The following is a 21,442-nucleotide window of genomic DNA, read 5'->3' as shown; positions in this document are numbered from 1 at the left end:
ATTCCAAGCAGTGATGTCACGCTACCAGTGGCAACGCTCAGGGAATTGTCGGCATCTCGTCCTTCCAGACACAGCAGCCACTCTGGTTCAGAGGTGTGCACACATGTGATCACTAGGAAAGAGATTGAAGAAAAAACAAAACATAGCACAGGTAGTTGCTCTGCTAATCAAATAAACAGTATGTAATATTAGTATAGGCCGGCCTTTCTCATCAAGGGTTCCTCCAGTGGTTGCTAGGGGTTCCTTAAGCAGTAGGCAGATCTGTCTAACCACCACTGTGAGAGGGCACTACACTGACCAATAGTGGTGGGGGGGGGGGGGGTCCTTCTCCTACTGACCACTAACCTAAAGACCACTTTTCCCACTGGTGACCATTGTAAGGATAACACTACGCTGACCACCAATATAAGGGGTCACTTGTGTACTGGCCATCAACATAAAGAGCCATATTAATTCATTCCATAATATTCATTTAAATTCATTATATTAATTAAAAAGTCGAATATAATACAATTATATTTAAAAATTGTATATAATTTTTTTTTTAAATGTCATTTTCCGTGCCAAAATTTCCAGTTTGGTGCACCTCTATCATTTACACCTGGCAGCCTTAAAGTTGTTAGTTCATCGCAACCATGGCATTTCCTGCATAGAGTTTCTCATGCGCTCACTGTGTGGGTTTCCTCCGGGTACTCGGTTTCCTTCCACACTCCAAAGACATGCTGGTAGGTTAACTACGTGCCTACTGGCTTTCTTTGGATGGTATTTAATCACTACTGAATTTTTTAATTTTTTTGCTAAACAAAAAAAAAAAAAAAGAAGACAGAAAATTTAAAAATAAATCATTTTTCATGGTTTGTTATGGATATTATAAAATTTTGCAGGTAATTTTTCTCCTTCCTTGATGTGTGCTGATGAGGCTGCCCTGATAGGCATCACTGATGAGGCACTGATTAGCAGCACTGGTGGGATAAAGTTTGGACCAATGTTCCTTTAGGCCTCTTTCACACCTTTGCGAATTAGATGCGCTTTTCACGGCATCTAGTTCGCATAGCAGGAGAATGTGACTGGCTCCCTATTCACATATCTCCGGGGTGGCTGTGGAGCGCACTGCACAAAAACGCTGTGCATCTTTGGCTCTGTTTCAGGCCCCAATTCAGGCAAAGAATCGGCCCCGATTCGTCCTTGAAACGGGAAACAGGGACGCACAGCGCTCCTGTGCAATCCGCAGCGTGTTATAGTGTGCACCCGGCCTTAAGGCCTCATGTACACTGCTGCTGGTAAACAAATAATAAGCAGATAAGCGGAAGTTCCATTTTTGGGTGGAACTCTGGTTTAAGCCTAACAGAAGCCAGTTATTGGCTTTATTCTTTTCTCCTCACGCTGTCAAAAAAAAAAAAAAAGCAGATAACCGGCTTCTGTTTAGATTGTGTGATCAGCTGTCATTGGCTGACAGCTGATCACGTGGTAAAGGGCCGCTGTGATTAGCCCTATACCCCAGCCGAGTCCATAAAACTCAGCAATCACAGAACAATCACAGAGAGCAGTGTGAGCATATGAGGACGTCCATGGGAGCCCTCCTGGCAGTTTAAGCCTGTGCTATAGCAATCTTTCGGCTATAGCACGGACAAGAAGAGGAATTCCACCCTATTTTTTTTTTTTTTTTGGCTCCCCCGCTTACCTGATGCTAAGCTGGTCACACTTCAGACAAGCACCAACATAGAGGATCCAGCATTGTCATGCCGAGATCTTCTTCCTTACAGCCACCGCTGGATCCCATGCTGCCATGTTCAAATGTGACATCATTAAGAGGCTACGCCAGCTCTTGCAGGTTTTGATGATGTACAACTAGGCCCATCCCCCTCCATCATTAGTGAATGGGGTGATGTGCGGGGCTCCTGGACATCACATATTCCAGGAAGGACTGACATCATTCACCTAGGCGAATGATGGAGAATAGGTAGGGCAAGTGGGCAGAAACAAAAAAAAAAACAATATATGTGCAGCGGATGGTGGTAGGGATGCAAAGGAATCAAGTGACTGGAATGGAGGAAGATCCGCTCTAATTGGCCCTAATATGTATGTAAAGCTGCCCATTGATGGATCAAAATTCCAAATGGGCTTGATGGAAATTTTTGCTTAGATCAGTGCTGATCTTTGTATTCTGATGACGGTGGAGCCCCCACTGTATGAATCAAAAGCACAGCGAGGGAGGAATCTTCCATCCATCCTGAATGCAATGAATGAATGAATCCCCCCTTTTAATCAGTACTCTGGCTGATCTTAATAAAAAATGATCCATCTATGGCCAGCTAGGGACCTTAGATTGTAAGCTCCTTGTGAACTGGGTGCGATGTGAATGTACAATATGTAAAATGCTGTGTAGCTTGTTGGGGAGATAGAAATAAGTACCTGTAATAACCAAAAAATCTCAGTTCTGCCAGTTGATTGATAAACAATTGACGCTTCTCCGTCCCAGGCTAACGATTCAGCTTGATTCAGTTTCAGTGATTCATCTAAAGTCTAAGTCAGAAGGGACGTTACGGCTATCGGCTCGTCTGGTGGATTCAATCGTTTTGATCAAATCGCACATCCACTGGGTAATAAAATCTAAGTGTGCATGCCCATCATAAAGAGCCAAAAGTGAACAGTATATGACATGTAGATGGAATAAATGCTGTACTGGGCAGAAGGGAAATGTCACAAAGTGAAAAAAAAGGAAGAAGGAGAGATCAAACCACGTGACTGCTCCTGGAAGTTGGTAAGAGTTTACAGTGACACATGTGTCAGGGGACACACAGGCAGGGCACCCCTTCCCCGCTCAGCACTGCCCACTGCCCCCCTCAGGGTGTCTATGCAGCCCCGCCTACCTGTTGCTGCACTCAGTGCGCTCATACAATGTACAGAACCCCCTCACCTGCTAATGACAGCCGCCTCTCCTCTGGACAGTTCTATACACCGCTCTGCCCGACCTCCTACACTCTGTGTCCGGCCGGCTAAAGATGACAACTCTGGGACAAACTCCTCCAGTAGCACCCGGAAGTAGAGCCGCTGTCTGAGCCTGTCTTGCTGGCGGTTTTCTCTCTATGATCCGGAACACTGTTGGAAAAAGGAGGAGAGAAACACGTCATCTCCCACTAACACGTCCTGGCCGTCGGTCTGGCTCACATGGGTGCTCGCCCTCTGCTGGATGGCGTGCGTACTGCATACAGTATAATACAGTATCTGGGAGGGGTCAGGTATGCAGGCACTGTTCCAGCTTTCCATCCTTGTGCTTGGATTTATTTTCTAACTGGTTTTCACTTCTATAATGAAAATGTATTTCTGTCCTTCCATTGTCTTTATAAATAATAAAATAAACACTGCGCTCAGTGTTAGACAACAAAAAAACAAAATGTAAAAAAAATATAACAGCAGCACTCTTTGGTGTAAAGTACGATAATACCAAATTAGAATGAGAATAAAAATGTACTGCACTGTTGGTGCTTCAAAAAAATGTGTTGATACGTGAAAGCAAAACGAATGTGCATCACTAAATCATATTAAGAAAATATTAAAGTGATTATAAACCTCAGACATTATATATGAACAAAGCATATCCCTCTATAGTGTGTACTTGTCTCAATCCAGAGCACTAAGTGTCATTTCTGTCCACTGTCTGGTTCCTCTGCTATCAGCATGAATTACTTCTGACAAGTTTTCCTGACACCAAGCACTAATAAGGTGACAGAGGAAGGAACTCCAGCACACAGCCTGTGATTGACAACCTGGCGCTCTATTCCTGTGTGCTGTGTCAAGGGGAATGTCCCTTTCCTCCAATCAGCTCTCAGAGCTCTCCGTATGTAACTTCAGCTCTCCACCCTCTTTTTTCTGACAGCTCAACAAGCTTTATCAATTCTGGACTTTAGCGAGGAGAAGACTGCAGATAATCAGGTACAATCAGGTACTGTGTGACTGGCCGGAGCCACGTGATGTCAATCCCACGCATGCGTGCCAGAGCCACTAGTCACGGCACATGCTCTGGAAGAAACGTCACGAAGGTCCGTTTCTTCACAGCGCATGTGCTAGTAACGTCATTGGCGCACTACAATGTAAATATCTCCTAAACAGCACACTTTTAGGAGATATCTCCACTACATATAGGTAAGCTTTATTCTAGGCTTACCTATAGGTAAAAGTTAAAATCGGGGGTATACAACCACTTTAAGCATCAAATACACAAAGCCTAGGAAGTATATACCCAATACAACAATTAGTGAAAATAATACAATGGTGCAAAAGGTCCCATCCAAACAATTTCCATGCCACTTCTTCCAATGTGTAGTGATCCACATGCACCACATATAGATGAGCTTCTTACCAAAAAATCTGACTTCAGGATAATGGAGGTCAACTTGCTCTCTATTCTCCTTCATGCACCAGACTGGCATAAATGGTCAAAGCTGTTTCCATATAGAAGGTCCAAGAATGAATTCCAGCTAATCTTCTGGTTAAAACAGTGCCACATATGGTATACACACAGGAAAGAAAGACAGGGCAGAGGATTCCATAGTGTAGAATAAGTGAACTCATTTTAATTCTATTAAGGAAAGGTACTCACAACTGTAAATAAAAGCAAACATACAAACGCCACGCCACTCCGACAACCTGGCGGGCGTGATGATGTCACCATCAAGACTGGTCTTCAAAGGGCGTAGGCCCTGTTGCTGGTTGCATTTCCTCTGGTAACACTCTACTGATGTGGTGGCAATCAGGAACCATGTTGATGGCTGCACTTAGCTCCGGTGTGACTTAAAAGTAGAAACATTGTTGCTGTCTGCACTGGTATGGTGGCATTGTCACTGGTGTGGCCGCAATCAGGAACACTGCTGATGACTTTCAATAGTCTGGTGACACTGAGACTGGTGTGGCGCCAATCAGGAACACTATTGATGGCTGATGTGGTCTGGCAACTCTGGCACTGGTGTGGAAGCAATCAGAAACACTGTTGCTGGCTGCACTGGTCTGGTGACACTGAGACAGGTATGGCGGCTATCAGGAAAAATGTTGCTTACTGCAACGGTCTGGTGTGGCAGCAATCAGGAACACTGTTGCTGGATGCTTGTGTGGTGACACTTTAACTCATGTGATGTGATTATAAACACTGTCACTGACTGCACTGGTCTGGTTACCCTGGGACTGGTGTGGCAGTGTTACAACCCAGATCTGAACCTGGAACCTCTGCAGCGTCTGCTTGTAGTTTTTCTCACTGTGCCACCTGAAATGCTGGAGAGCTCCCTGCTTGATTCCTTGGACAACCCTGCTTTGTATCTTGTTTCTGGTGAACCTTGAACTCTAGGATTAGGTTATGTCTCTATACTTCCTGTTTGCCAAATTATTTTGCTCTCTCCAGCTCATTTGCATACCTGTTGCTGCCCTTATCTTCAATACCACTTGTTATCATTCTTGGCTTGTTCATTGATTACACTTTTGCTTGATCCCATCCAGCTACTATTTGTTACTGAACTTTTGGTTTATTAATCGACTGTGCTTCTTTTTGTTCCCTAACTGTTTCATCCATAGCTCCCAACTGTCCCTGATTTCGAGGAACTGTCCCTGATTTAGAGCAATGTCCCTCTGTCCCTCTTTCCTCCTCATTTGTCCCTCATTTGGTCTGATCTATATAGTTGTATATAAAATGCACTTTTTATCTTTCAAAAAGTGTTTCCCAGTGCTAAACCTGTAATCCAAATTCTAAATTGCTGCATTTGTAAATTTTAAAAGCCAATATAAAGGAATAGTAGTGGTAAAAAAAAAGCCCTTGCGGATTTAATTAACCTTTTTTATGGTTAATTCTCCGTTAAGGGGGTGTGGCAGGAGGCGTGTTCTATGTCTACATACGTTTGCTGCTAGTAGGTGTCCCTCATTCCCGTCTAAACATGATGGGAGGGTATGGTTTCATCCGCTATCTGACCCCCAATTACTCTCTTCCTGCTAGGGCAATCCAGAGAGCTGCGATCTGACATTAGCATGCAGCTAAACCCATCTCCACCATCAGGAGTTCTGCTGAAAACCAGCTAGTGCTTAGACCCTGTGCCTTGGGTAAGGCCTGCGTCATCTGCTTGAGGGCTCTGCCTGTGTATTCATCCCACTGACTACTGCATGAAAGTTTCTACTGCTATAGCTACTAGCCTCAGATCCAAGTCCCAGACAGTGACAGATGGTGATCAGGAACACTGTTACTGCCTTACACTGGTCTGATGACACATTGGCTTGTGCGGCAGTGATCAGAAACACTGTTGCAGACTTGTAGGCAGGTTGTCTGCGGGTATGTTGGTTTAGGCAGTAGCTGTCCCAAACTGGGGGAAAGATTTAAATTGCGTGCTGCTGTTCCTTGGGTTATTGGATCCAGCCTGCCCACCTGTGATATAAAAAGGGTGAAGGCTAGGGGGGCCAGGGGGCTCACACAGGTTTTTCTCAGCTGGACTTTTGGCTCTGAACAGACATGCTATAGGACTGCTACACCTTGTGGTCTGTTTAAGACACCGGGGATCCGGAGGACAACCAAGATGTTTTAAGTAAAGTTGCATCAACTGTTCTAAGCTTGGAATTAATTTTTTGAAAGGGGTGCATGATGGTTCTGACTTATGAAAGAACTCGGGTCAGTAAAGCACATGTGGAGTATAAAGCAAAGCTACTACAAAGATCTACTCTGCAAGTATAGAGAGAGGAGTAATGCAGCTGCTATGGGTAACCAAGTTCTAGTGCAAAGTATATTGCAGCTAGTCATAAAGCATGGTCCCTGGTGCAGGTAATGGGTCCTCCAGTAGCGAGGGGGGTCTGTGATTTGGCTCCCTCCCCAGCAGTCAGTCTCTCAAAGAACCCAGGAACGAACTTGCAGAACACCTTTGGAATGAATTAAAGTGGAGACTGTGAGCCAGGTCTTCTTGTCCATATCAGTGCCTGACCTCACAAATGCGCTTCTGAAAGAATGGTCAAACAATCCCATAGACTCACTCCTAAATCTTGTGGACAACCTTTTCAGAAGAGTTGAAGCTGTTATAGCTGCAAGGGGTGGGCCAAATTAATATTGAACTCTACGGACTAAGACTGAGGTGCCATTAAAGTTCATGTGCGTGTAAAGGCAGGCGGCGTCCTAATACTTATGGTAATATAGTGTATATGCAAAAAGTTACCCCCATGTGCAGGATGAATGGCCCCATCCACAGACTGCACTGGTTTGACAGTGATTATAAACACTGTTTATGACTTTCACTGGTCTGGTAATACTGGGAATAGTGTGGCGATGACCAGAAACACTGTTGCTGGCTTTTTTTGGTCTGGTGAAACTGAAACTGGTGTGGTGATGATCAGGGACACTTTTGCTGGTTTACACTAGTCTGGTAACGCTGGGACCAGTGTGGCAGCAATCAGGGTACTGCTGCTGACTTACTCTGGACTCATGACCCTGTGACTGGTGTGGCGGAACACTGTTGCTGGCTTACTTTGTGCTGGTGACACTGTGACAGTGATCAGGAACATTGCTGGCTGCCCTGGTCTGGTGACACCTGGAACGGTATGGCAGTGTGTAGGAACACTGTTGGTGGCTGCTGGTGTGGTGGCAATCGGGAACACTGTTGCTGTGTTACACTGGTCTAGTGACACTGGCACTGGTGTGGCAGTGATCAGGAATTTTGCTGCTGGCGTACACTGGTCTGGTGTCACTGGCCAAAAGAAGAGCACACACTGCTCCAGGCAAATCTTCAGGTGCAAATGGATGACAGGTGCAGACCCCGGCTCACCACCGTCCAATACGAATAAAATGAAGAAATGGTTGTACTCCGAATTTCCAAAAAACTTGCTTGATGTACCTTTATTGTCACAAGTGTATCAGACAAACACAGGACAAGCAGTTGTCATGTTTCACAAGCAATAGCTTGTTTGTTCACAACACAGGTTGGTGGTGATCAGGAGAACTGTTGCTGGCTTACAATGGTCTGGCAACAGTGGGGCTGGTGTGGAGGTGATCAGCAATGCTGTTGCTGGCTGCACTTAGTCTTTTGAAACTGGAGTGGGTGTGGTAGTGGGTGTGGTAATAAAACCAATAAAAAATTAATCCAAAATATTGTCTAAGTTTATTTATTACAATAGCTGTCTGAAAGATAACGGTTTGCAGTCCCATATGAATAACCACAGGCAACTTTGAAAAGTCCTTTATTTAAAAAAAAAAAACAAAAAAAAATATAAAAACCCAATAAAAAAAGATGCCCCATCATTCAGAAATGCAGATCCACCACCAATCACAATGTACATGGCCAGCGACTGGTGGAAAGGAAAAATGCCAAATGTGCATGGACTCAAATGACAGCTCCAGGCCTAGGGTTGCCACCTCATCCCTTTAAACCCGAACACATATGACTTACACAGGTTCTGAGGCTAATTAAATGCAGATAAGGCAACAAGTGAGTTTAATTGTCACCTTAATTAGCCGCAGAACCTGTATAATTAATATGTGTTCAGGTTTAAAGGGATGAGGTGGCAACTCTATCCAGGCCCCATTGCTAGATATAAACAAAGGTCCTGGGAGCTGCCTCATATCATTGACCAAATATGATCATGACCATATTTGCTTGATATACATTTCAATACAAACCGACAGACAGCTGAATAGTGGATGCTAAGCCACCAGCAGCTGCCAGCCTCCTAGCGGCCAATGCCCGACAGCGGGAAAATGTCATTTATTAGCAGTAGTATTACCATCACCAAATGCCTTTGTAAACTCAGATATTAACTTGTAAAAGTAGCAGAGCTGTGGGAGGGGCCATGTAGGCTCCATCCACTACAAGCTGCCAGGAGAAAGCTCACAGAAGGGATGGAGTCCAGACCAGTCACACTGCACAATTAGTGAGTAGCAGTGACATTTCTTTTATACAGGAAGCTCCTGCACAGGAGGTAAAGTTTCACACTGGATTACTGCACAGATCTGGAAAAAATACACAAAGCACACCAAGATTCAAGGAAGAACACATATGCCTCAGTGACACAATATTTCCTTATTGGGCAGTTCAGCTTTAATGACTTCCAGCTGCAGTAAGAGCAATGGGTTTCTGCAAACAAACAGCCCAGATAGTTTATCTAGTCCACGAAACACAAACAAGGCAGGGATTGGTGCAAAGTCTGAACTGCCGTAAACCCGAGCCCCATCCCTACTGCTGATCACCGCATCACTACTGTATGCTGTAATAAGTAGGGGTCAAAGGAATGGGACAGCTGCGGAGCTCCATGATTTTCACTGGCGGCCCTGGGGATCGTGCAAACATTTACAAGATGCCACCTAATGTACGTTCGCTGTTACGTGGGTCTGTGAACATTCGCCAACTCAAGGAAATTGCAGACAGGGTGGAGTTGTGACACTCAACAATGAAGCGTGAGTGTCAATTGGCCAAAGCCTGGAGCATAAATGGGTCAATGCAATTTCATGTAGTGCCCTAAATTGTTAAAAGATTACTGAATTTTGACTTGCATTTTTTTGTTGATATTATGATAAATTTATCTAAAACATGGGTGTCAGATGCTTGGATGGGGCGTCATTTCAGAGGTTGCCATAGGTGCTATTTCCATTAGATAAAATGGATATCTGGCTACATTTAGACTTGCGTTTAAACCTCCTCATCTCTGAAAAGTGATCCCCATTCAGATTGCTTTTCAGAGCCGTTTGATAGGTGGCGAGGAGGCGGTGTGACACCTCTTCACTGCCTGTTTTAACCTAACAAATGACGCACCAATGTGCTGCAAACATCTACATGGTAATGTCAATATTCCCTTCCCACATGTTCCAAAGGATCTAACTAATGGCTGCTGCTATGACAAAATGTGTTCCCGCATACAATGAAGAGTAGGTGATTGCGCTGCCCAAATGATACAATAATAAATGACTGTTGTCAACTATCGATCAATATTACACAATTAACATCAAACGTGCCGAGTAAATATAAAAACATCTTGGTGAAAAAAAATCATATAAAGTCCAAATCAAACCAAAAAGAAAAAACAAGATAAAGAAGAGTCTCAAAAATCAAAAGAATGTGCTCCAATATTGCTTCTTCACAGGAAAAAATCAGTGCTTTTAAAATTTCTTGTATCCCCTCTGGGCTCCAGCAAGCCATGCAATAGTGCTTTACCACCAGGCGAAATGGACTCTCACCTTAATACAAGAGACCCACATATGGGCCAACACAGAATGTAGGAAATCTATCTCACACACCAGATAATGGTCCTCTACTTAGATCCTCCTTAATGGCATACCATCACCAATGGAAGTAACTCCAAGAAGTTCTCAGGGAAAAAAAAAATTCTGATAGTGTAGTACAGGTAGGTCCCCGACTTACGAACATCCGAGTTGCGAACAACTCCTACTTACAAACGGGGCCCGAATGACGTCACTGCTGGCCGAATCTTCCTCTCCTGAGCCTTTCCTCCGTTCCTGGCTTGGCTGCGGGTCCCCTTCGTCATCCTGCCTGCCCATCCACAGATCTGGTACGGTCCGGTGGCCTGCCAGGCCGCTAAAACTACCCGTCGTGGCCGAGGCCTTGTCCGGCCTAGTGCGGCCTAACGAAGCCTCCAGGATCCCCGGTCTTTCCTGCGCCGCTGCCCCGCGAAGGTGCACCACGGCCGGCCGGCCTGCCTGGACCTCTGATGGCTGCTTTCACCATCCATCTCCCTGCTGTGCCATACAGTGTACACCTCTCTGCTGTCTCCTGTCGCTGCCGCCATAAAAATAGTGAGAGGGGAGAGCTGTGCTCAGCTGTGCTCCTGGACTCCTGTTTTGGAGGTGACAGGGTCAATAAAGAGAACCTGTCACCTCTAATTGCTATCACACAGGGAATTGTTTCCTCCTGTGTGATAGCAATAAGGTTAAGTAAAAAAAAAATTGATAAAAAAAATAAAAATAAAATAAAAATAAGAAATACAGTAATAATTAAATTAATAAAATAAAAAAAGTAATTAAAAAAAGTAAAGAATAGGAAAAATAATATTAAAAATAAGAAAATTATACAAAAATAAAAAAAAAGTAAATGACAAGCTACAAATAAATAAAAATAAAAAAAAGTGATTAAAAAGTAAAAAAATAAAAGAAACAAAACATATTTGAACTAACCATGCCGCCCCTGTCATCCGGTTGCCTTTCTCTGTTGATTTGGGTTTACATCCTGTCTCTGAGACTAGATTTGCACTTAAAAAAGGTACTGTTCCGACTTACAAACAAATTCGACTTAAGAACAAACCTACAGTCCCTATCTTGTTCGTAACCCGGGGACCCCCTGTATCCCAGTTAATGACACGGAATACACCAGATCAACTTGGGAAATGCACTCGCATTTGATTAATTAAAAATAGACATAAAATCAGTAAAACAATATATTTCAGCAATATCTCACTTGCTTCAACCGGTAATCACACACCGCCTGGCTCTGCCTCCACGCGTATCACGACCCTCCCACGTGGCTTAGTCAGGAGGAGCCTGGTACTGAAAAAGCACAAGCTATCATGTGAAATGCGTCTACCTTTTTTTTGTCCCTTCCCTGCCTATTAGTATTGGTTGTTTTTATGGATTTGTGACACAGAAATAAAGACGTTTTTTGCATGGTATGAGAGTTCAGCCATCCAAGTTTTTTGATAACTACCAGCTGGAAACTGGACTCATCACAGATCAATGCACATATTCCCCAGCACACTATGGATCGTCAAATATCGTCCAAAGCTTTTATTGCAGAAAGATCACAGCACAAAGGACCAAGTGCAAGGTTTCGGAGGCGCTCAAGACCCCTTCGTCAGGCATGTGATGAAGGGGTCCTGCACGGCTCTGAAACTTTGCACTTGGTCCTTTGTGATGTGATCTTTCTGCAATAAAAGTTTCAGATGATAATTGATGATCCATAGCGCTTTGGCGAATATGTGCATTGCAAACGCGTACTTTGCACTCTGTTCCAGATCCGTGCAATAATCCAGTGTGACACTTTACCCCTATGCAGGAGCTTCCTGTAATAAAGTCTGCTCACTGCTGCTTTCTCTCCTTGTGCAGGGGGACTGGTCTTGTCTCCGCAGCTCCTGTAGTTTTCAACAGGCAGCCTGTAGTGTGTGAAGCCTGCTGGGCACCTCCCACAGCCCTGCTCTCTACACAAGCTATGTGCAGCATAGTGAAGATGTCACTGCTACATTTCCAAGATGATATCGAAGTTTGCAAAGGCATTTGGTGCACACAAAATGAATTTACCTGTATATCTGTTGTGGCTATTAAGAAGGATTCTTAAAAGAGAAGTATGGAGATTTTTCCCCCTGAATCATACTTACCTAGGTGGATGCAGCATCAATTCGATGCTGCATCTGTCTATCGCCGGCTCTAACACTGAGAACCGAGCGATCAAACACCGCCAATTACTCCATTTTTAAGGGCTCCCTGAGCAGAGAGCTGGTCAGTCACTGATGTCTGCTCTGCCCCTCCTTGCTCACTGGAGCGCTGTTCTGTAGAAGGGGTGGGAGCAGTTGGTTCAGGCTCTTCTCGGCTCACTGAGAGGCTGAGCCGGGTGCAGGTCCAGGCATGTGGGCGGATCCCCTGACTGGCACAGTGACATCAGCCGACAGTGGGTTTCAGCCCGCTGTCTGCTAAAAATGGGTTACAGGAGTGCAGAACAAACTGCACTCCTGTGATCCAAAGGAAAAGTACAGCCAAACAAGTACATTTTTGTGCTGGAAGTTCAGCTTTAATACTTCATTTTTTATTATTTTTTTGTGGTTTACAGTTTTAAAAGAGAAGTACAGCCAAAGCTCATTGGGGTGTACTTTTCCTGTGGATCACAGGAGTGCAGTTCATTTTGCACCCCTGTGACCTGTTTTCCGCAGACAACGGGCTGAACCCCGCTGTCAGCTGGCGTCACAGAGCCGGGCCAGGCTCCAGGAAAGTCACGACCATATAATTGGGATCTGCCCACATGCCTGGACCGACACTCGGCTCAGCCTCTCAGGGCTATGAGAGGCTGAGCCGGACGCTCAAGCCCCCTCCATAGCCCAGCACTCCAGGGAGCTCTGAGAGCCGAGCGATTGGCGGTGTTTGATCACTCGGTTCTATGTGTTAGAGCTGGCGGGGGACCTAGGAAAGTATGATTAAAAAAATGATTCCCACACTTCACTTTAAAAAACAAGTATTTTAAATTTAGGCTAGGTTCACCTTGGTGTGATGCGGGAACCACAGCGATTCCCTCCATAGCATCTGAATGGCAGGCAGTTGCACTCTGCGAACCGCTGTGGGTGTCAATATAAAGTCAATGACACCCCCACATCAGTTTGCAGAACACAGTGTGGACAGTGGAATCGGATGGAATCGGATCGCATGGCTGTTCATCTGATTCCAGTGCGGACCAAAAAAAAGGGTCCTGCACCATTTCGGTGCGAATGCGATTTCAGCCAAATAAACTGTATGGCTGAAGTCGCATCGCACAGACATCGCAGGAATGAGGTGCGAATCACATGCGATGTCTGCAATTGCATAACTGTGAACCCAGCCTTCATTTCAAATATATTGGAAGCATTTTTTCTAAGAACATACCCATAACGAAGAGCACTCAGGCATATTGTAGGTTACTGATCCTAGAGTGCAAGCAAAACAAAAGAAAGAAAAGTCTATTCAAAAAAGAAAACCTTCAAGTTCTGACCAGTGGGTGATCCAGGTGCTAGTCTGAACCTTTTTGGTCTTGGTATGTAGCTGTTTCAACAAGCCTGGAGTGAATTACATCACTTCCTAAACACACACTTCAACATATCTCCTTAGCTGTGTGATGAGAAAATGTTCACAGATACATTGAAAGGAAACAGGAAATGTTGAAGTTCCTTTGAGAAAGAGTTGCAGAATAATTAAAGAAGTGCAGAAGATCAGAGAACAGGATACGAAATTGATATGAGGTCAAACATCAATGCTTCATGTAGACTCTTACTTTTTGTTGGATTTTTCTATCAGGGTAAGTACTTGTACAGTTCCATTATTATATGTGTGAGGGATGACAGTATGATTAGTGTTGTGTGTTTAACTTGCCAGGCAGTGCCCGTACATGTGGAATAATGCTTTAGCATATTTCCTGTTTTCTGACAGCAGTCATATTCTGTATAAATATGTACATAGGACATAAAGTGTCCAGAACACCAGCTGTAACTTACAAATCAATGGCTAAGGGAAGGGGCAAGCATGCACTTTGTTTTAATGGAAGGACTATTGGCAGCCTACAGTATGCTCATGATGGTAAGAGGAATTTGCATTAGTTAAAGCAGTATTAAACCTAAAAACAAATATGTATTACATTGCAGTTTACTAATCGTTATATGTGCAAGCCTACTTAAAAGTACTGCAGCATGTTTACGCCCCCGTCCCACTGTTAGAATTTAGGTGGGGTGCAAGGGGGTGGTAAAACCACTGTCCCCCAGCTGTAAATGTGAAAGAGCCCTAAGTCTGTTATTTTTCAACTTCCCTTAACAGAACAAGCTGTTGAGCGGAGGTAAGAGGTTTGAGAAAAAAACAGTTACCACTGACAGGGGTACTTACAATGGTCAGCTTTTATTAATTTATGAAAAACATTTATCCTAAAAGGAAAATCAATATTTTTTTTTGTAACTTCCTAAAAAGTTTTAGCTGGAGTTTGGCTTTATTTTGTTATCTTTTTTTTTTTTCGTTCAATCCAGTAGATTGAACAAAAAAAGGCTGAGGAGCTCGGGAGGAGCTCACTGTACCAACTACACGATGTTAGTACAGCGATCTCTCCGATGAGCTATTGTGTTCTGACAGGGAGACTGCCCTCCCACCAAACACACTGGTCTGCGCTCTCAGCCATTGGCTGCCAATGCTGATTAGATGCTGGTATGCCGTTTGGCTGGCTTCTGTCAGACAGGTCGACACAAGGGCCGAATGTCGGCCGGTTTCTGTTGAACTGGCCAATTTTCAGCCCATGTGTATCAAGCTTAAAGTCCTGCAACTCTGCTAGTGCTTCTAATGCCGCGTACACACGAGCGGAATGTCCGACAGAAAAAGTCAGACGGAAGCTTACATCGTGTGTATGCCTCATTGGACTTTTTTTTTTTTTAAATTTCTGACGGACCTAGAAATGGAACATGTTCTAAATATTTCCGACGCAACCAATTCCTATCGGGAAACCCGCTCATCTGTATGCTGTTCCAACAGACCAAAAACGACGCATGCTCTGAAGCAAGTACGAGACGGAAGCTATTGGCTACTGGCTATTGCACTTCCTTTTTCTAGTCCCGTCGTACGTGTTGTACGTCACCGCGTTCTTGACGGTCGGATTTTGGTGTGACCGTGTGTAGGCAAGACTGCTTGAGCAGAATTCCGTCGGAGTAACCTTCGGAGTTTATTCCGACGGCAAAACCAGTCGTGTGTATAGGGCATTACACTACCCTCTCCCCAGACTGACAATGATGCTGTCAATAGGTAACTCTGTTGCTCTTCAAACAAAGTGGAGACATCCTAAGGTCAGCCATAGACTGTTCAAATCTTGGCTGGTTCAGCAGGAACCGGATGAGATTCAAACCATTAATGGGCAGGCTGAATGTACCAATTTGATTGATCAACTTGGGTACCACCAGCCTGCCGGACTTTTTTTTTTGCGATTATTGCTGCTGTATCCACTAGCGATAATCACTGTCTTCTCCTAGTGGGGACAGCTCCCCCCCACCGTCAGAAGACAATTTCTTGGCAGGAGGGATTCCCCTGTCAACACCCGTGGTTGTAGGAAGGAAATTGGCATTGTCTAGGCCTGCCTAACTAGAAATTTGTAAATGGCTGGATAACCAGGTGAGAATAAAAGTGGGGAAAAAAAGCAAAATAAAAAAATATTGTAGCCACCACATATAAGGATTGGTAACCTGCAGTATATTGTTTTTCTGACGCATCATGGCAGCACACACTGGGTTGTGACTCCACCCCAGAACTTGATAGGATTGGTTAGCTATAAATTTTAGAAGGAGAGACCCCGCAGCATTCTCTTTTTTTTTTTCCCTCACCTGACAGGATGGATGGATATGCGTAAAACCCCTTACCGCACTTCGCCCCACCAGGTTCAGCCTCTCCTGGATGGAGGTTCTCTCCTGTACAGTCTCTAAAAGAGCTTTATGGAAGGAACCCCAATCTGGTGGTCCCAGGGGAATGCAAAAAATGATCGCTGGACTGGTGCAGACAAGCCCTCAATAGTCTACACTATTGCAGTGGCCTCCTAAAACCTTACTTTCCTCCTGCACGTGGCTTCTCCTCTGGGCTTTGTAGTCCCACGGATGCCAGGACCTGTTCAAAGATGGTGGCCGCTCGTTTCTGATGCTTCCGCGCATGCGAGGCAGGAAGTGATGTCACCCGGGAATCTTTTTTTCCTTCTCCAAGATGGTGCTGTCTGCCTGCAGCTCGCTACTGCGCATGCGCGATTATGTTTTTTTCAACGTGACGACGGCGGTGGCATTTTAAAAAAAGATGCAGATTGTAAGTGTATTGCTGCTGTCTGCATAGGAATGAACAGGTATTTGCTGCTCCTGGCTCTGCTACTCCTGCTGCCCCAGGTATTTAAAATATGCTCTTTTCTCACCTGGTCTGTAATTCTCTACCTGCTTGCTTGCAGGAGTATTTAACCCTTTGTTTCTACTGATCACTGTAGGTGAAATATTCTTTCCATCACTGCTCATGGAGGCCACTGACCAAGCAGACCACCCTCAGCATGTAAGGTAAGGGGTCTTCTTGATTAGGTAAGTAGTGAAGATTAGAAAAAGAGAGCACAGCCACTAACATTATGGCATTTGAATAGCCCTACCAGGTCAAGATCATCAAATTCAAGATACAGGGAGCGTTCAAGTCATGCATCTATATCAGCACACAGGTGATCTAGAAGGAGTCGGTCAAGGTCCTCTTCTCTCCACCGCCATTCGCACCGCAGGAGATGCCCTTCATCTCATCGCCATGACGCAGACCTGCTGGGTTTGTGGAGCACCAACTCTTCCAGACAAACTAGCACGTGGCACATGCTTCAATGAGGCAACCAGGGAGAAGGAGTCAGATGCCACAGAGGTAACAAACCTCATCAGGGAATCGGCGCAAGAAACAATCCAAGAAGCATCAGCTCCCGAGACAGACAGAGCTGCTCAAAGCGCTTAGTCTGCAACTTCTAACCCTACACCGCGGACAGATTCCTCATCCAACAGCGAAGACTTGGAACTCTCAGCAGGATTTCAATTCCACACTAGTCGAACGATTCGTCAGATCGGTCAAGGGATCACTTGGAAGCAAAAGAAGCACCATGCAAAATTAGGAAATAGTTCCCTAAACTAAAAAAAGAAACCGGAATCCTTTCCGTTTATTAATGAGTTAGAGGACCTCTTTAAAGATGAGTGGCAAAAACCAGACAAAAAGACTAGCCTCAATAATAGGTTAGCAAAATTATATCCGCTAAAAGAATCCAATGTGAATTCACTGATCTATGCACCAGTCCTTGATGTCTCCCTAATGCAGCTAGCCAGACATGTAACCTTGCCTATAGAAGATGCTGTGACTTCAGGGATGTGCTTGACCGGAAGATTGGCCTTGACCTGAAAAGAGCATACTCAGCAGCAGGCGGTGCTTGCAGACCAGCTATTGCCTCAGCGGCTGTTGGAAAAGCAATTTCTGGATGGACCCCCAGCATTGAGAAGTCACTGCGGGAAGGCACAGATTGGGAAAAAATCAAATCCTCTCTTCAGGAACTCAAGCTGGCTGGTGATTTTGTGGCAGAAGCGTCAGTGGACATCATTAGATCATCTGCCAGGGCAATGTTGGCTTCAGTAATATCCAGAAGGGCTTTGTGGCTGAAGCCCTGGATAGCTGATCTTGCATCAAAACCCAATTGGTACAAAATACCCTACGATGGGAGCAATCTATTTGGGCCAAAACTAGATTGCGCCATATCAAAGATGACAGGTGGCAAATTGGGACTCATTCCCTCAGACAGAAGACCAAAACCTCGAAAAGGCCCATCTTTCAAGCGAAACCTTCCTGAAACATACAGAGAAGCAAAATCTTATAGACCTGGAAAAGAGTTAAAAAAAACTGGATAAATACCCAGTCTTTCTTTCTCAGGCTGCAAAAATCAAAACCCTCCTCCACTATAGAACAGCAGAAGTCCTTTTGAAGGTGTGCCCGTCCAAACTGTAAAGGTAGGAGCCAGACTCAAAACATTTGCGCAGGTTTGGGCGGATCACATAAAAGACCCTTGGACAATTTCCACCATTCAATTCGGAGACAAATGGAAATTCAAGACCAGACTTCCAAAAGACCATTTCCAATCAACCAGATTACCATTAACAATGGAAAAAAGAAGACAGTTGCTGAAATATGTGTTACATAAACTCCAAGTCCCGGCAAGCCAGAGAGGAATGGGATTTTATTCTCCACTATTCCTGGTGAAGAAGAAAACAGGAGACCTTCGACTGGCCCTGGATTTGAAAAATCTCAACAAAAAGATTCAGGTTGAATCGTTTAAAATGGAGAGTCTTCAAATGATTCTACTCGCAATAAATTTAGGAGACTGGTTGCTGTCCATAGATTTATCGGACACTTATCTTCACGTCCTTATACATCCCACCTTCCAGAGATTTCTCAGTTTTGCGGTAGACAACCAACACTTCCAATTTCAAAGCTTGCTCTTTTGGGATCTCCACAGCTCCCAGAACCTTTACAAAGATCCTATTACCAGTAATTGCCTTCTTGAGGGAGAAAGGATTTAGAATTCACCATTATCTGGATGACTTTCTTCTTCTGGCCGACAGTCAACAAAGCCTCATCCGACATCGAAAAATACTGATCACGACGCTTCAACGCCTTGATTGGGTAATAAATTGTGATAAAAGCAATCTTCAGCCTTCCCAAAAAATGACCTTCCTGGGTGCAGAGTTGAACACAGAGGCGACTATAACAGAACTTCCTCAGTAGAAAGTAGACTGTCTAATACAAAAAACGAAGCGACTACTAACAGCAAATTCTCTACCAGCCAGAGTCTGTATGAGCATACTGGGTTCCATGACTGCCACTTTCCCTGTGGTCCAATGGGCCCAATGGCACATAAGAGTTCTGCAAAATTCCTTTCTAATGCAGTGGGATGGAGCATTAATGCTTCAGCAGATCTTTACAGGGTAGCGAAACAGTCCATATGGTGGTGGACACATGTTCACAACCTCAGGAGACACTGACATCCCTCGTAACCGGAGATAGTCATATCGGATGCCAGTCTGGAAGGATGGGGAGCTCACTATCAAGCAACCCAGGGACAGTGGCGATTCCAATCACACGGAGTGGTTTCGAATATACTGGAACTCAGAGCAGCCTTCCAGGCATTTATGACGTTTTCTCCATCCCTGAGAGGGAAGAGCGTCCTGTTACACTTGGACAACAAAGTAGCAGTAGCCTACATCCAGAAATGGGGAAACCAGGAGTCGTACACTTTTAAAGGAAGTTCGTCCTATCCTAGATTGGGCTAAAATACACCTAGCAGATTTGAGAGCCATATATGTCCCAGGAACACAGAACCGTTTAGCCGACAGCCTAAGCAGGAACTTTGTGTCAAACAATGAATGGTGCCTGAGTCAGCAAGCCATTTTCCTCCTGACCAAAACTTCCAGAGATCGACCTGGCAGCAACACCAGCAAATACCTAGTGTCAGAGATACCTAGCAAGAGCTTTTTACCCCTCAGCCGAGGGAATAGACTGCCATTACCATCCGTGGGATTTCCAGCTGGGGTATCTTTTCCCCAACACCTCTGATTGAGAGGTTCCTATCCAGACTCGGGAGGTCGGCATCGACAGTGATATCGGTAATTCACTTTTGGCCAAGAAGACCGTGGTTCATAACCCTTCTACAACTGAGCATAGAGAACCCGAGAACCCGTTGCTTCTTCCAGTTACACCCAAGGCCAATTCCTACACCCAGCTCCGGAGAGACTACACTAGATGGCTTAGAAATTGAGAAGAGTAGGCTTCTAGAACAAGGTTGTTCTCGGGATGTGATATCTACCTTGCTACAAGCCAGAAAAAATTCTACTAACAACATATATGGAAGAATATGGAAAAAATCTATTTTGCTCAAAAAAAGTTGTGAAATCCATTGTCTCCAGAAATATCACAGGTCCTGGATTTTCTTCAATCAGGTCTAGACGAAGGCTTAAGTTCAAGCACCCTCAAAGTTCAAGTGCCTGCCTTATCTGCCAAAACAGGGATAAAATGGGCCTTGCACCCCTTGTCATTCAATATATGAGGGCAAGCTTGAAGATCAGACCTCCAAGAAAACCAAAATTTCCCCCATGGATCCTGGCGGTAGCTCTAGAGGCACTTTCACGTCTCCCTTTTCACCCTGCAGATTTGATTTCCTTGACGTTGGGACTTGACGTTAAAAATTACTTTCCTCATTGCTATAACCGCAGCAAGAAGAGTTTCCGAGATGCAAGCATTACTTATAAATGAGCCCTACTTGGTCTTTTACCCAGATAGACTGCTTTATTGCAAAGGTAACGTATGCTTTCACTTTAATCAAGATATAAGCCTACCAACCTTCCTCGACAATCAAGGCAAGCCACATCCTTTGGACGTAAAATCTTCTATCAGTGCTTGCCTTTCAGCCACAAGCTCCTTCAGAAAGACGGACAACCTCTTGATTATCCCTCATGGTTTCAGAAAGGGTCAAAAAAGCATCAACGCGCACAATCGCATCATGGTTAGTCAAGACCATAAAAAAGGCATACTCAGTTCAACAACTCCGCATACCCAATGGCCTTCAGGCTCACTCTACTAGGGCAGTGGCAACCTCCTGGGCAGCATATTGCAGAGTATCTCCAGAAATGATATGCAAAGCGGCAACCTGGTTGTCGAGAAGCACATTTTATGTCACACATTATAAAGTGGATTTTGCTCCGTTAACAACTGTGAGATTCGGAAGAACGGTTATTCAAGTCAACTCTTCAGTTCCATGTTAATAAATGATACTTTCTAGCACCCACTCAACTGGCAAGTTATTTCCCAGTATGTGCTGCCATGATGTGTCAGAAAAACAAAAATTTGTATACTCACCTCACTCCTCACTCACCAACGTAATTTTCCTTTCCTGACACATCTTCATGGCAGCACAAAGATTCCGCCCTTTAGGTGAAAGATACATAGAACTCTGCGGGTCTCTCCTTCTAAATTTTATAGCTAATCAATCCTATCAGGTTGTGGGGGCAGAGTCACAACCCAGTTTGTGCTGCCATGAAGATGTGTCAGGAAAGGAAAATTACAGAAAGGTGTGTATACAATTTTCATTTTTTTTTGTTTTTGGGTTTAATGTCGCTTAAAAGCTTTAGGCATATACTGAATAAAAGACTCCCCATTTAGCTTAGTTGTATATTCAGGTAAAATACTCAC

General features: G+C 44.5%; 2 protein-coding genes across 7 annotated transcripts in view; one reads left to right on the top strand and one right to left on the bottom strand.

The window, feature by feature from the left end:
- ARFIP1 (ARF interacting protein 1) overlaps window positions 1-3,099 on the bottom strand; it is a 193,825-nt gene extending 190,726 nt beyond the window's left edge. For all 3 annotated transcript variants that reach the window (XM_073605179.1, XM_073605194.1, XM_073605187.1), the window contains exon 1: window positions 2,918-3,099. The gene's annotated coding sequence lies outside the window, so the exon portion shown is untranslated. The remainder of the gene's footprint in view (window positions 1-2,917) is intronic.
- A 10,648-nt stretch (window positions 3,100-13,747) lies between these two features.
- Window positions 13,748-21,442, top strand: part of TMEM154 (transmembrane protein 154) — a 78,677-nt gene continuing 70,982 nt past the window's right edge. For 3 of the 4 annotated variants that reach the window (XM_073605219.1, XM_073605236.1, XM_073605227.1), the window contains exon 1: window positions 13,752-13,991. In XM_073605219.1, the coding sequence (XP_073461320.1) occupies window positions 13,931-13,991 (61 nt within the window). In that variant the 5' untranslated portion in view covers window positions 13,752-13,930. Of the gene's footprint in view, window positions 13,992-21,442 lie in introns of all 4 variants that reach the window. The other variant, XM_073605207.1, reaches the window with a different exon arrangement.

Source organism: Aquarana catesbeiana, linkage group LG01 (genome assembly GCF_042186555.1).
Source record: "Aquarana catesbeiana isolate 2022-GZ linkage group LG01, ASM4218655v1, whole genome shotgun sequence".
Classification (NCBI taxonomy): Eukaryota; Metazoa; Chordata; class Amphibia; order Anura; family Ranidae; genus Aquarana; species Aquarana catesbeiana.
This window is presented reverse-complemented; position numbering and strand designations above follow the sequence as displayed.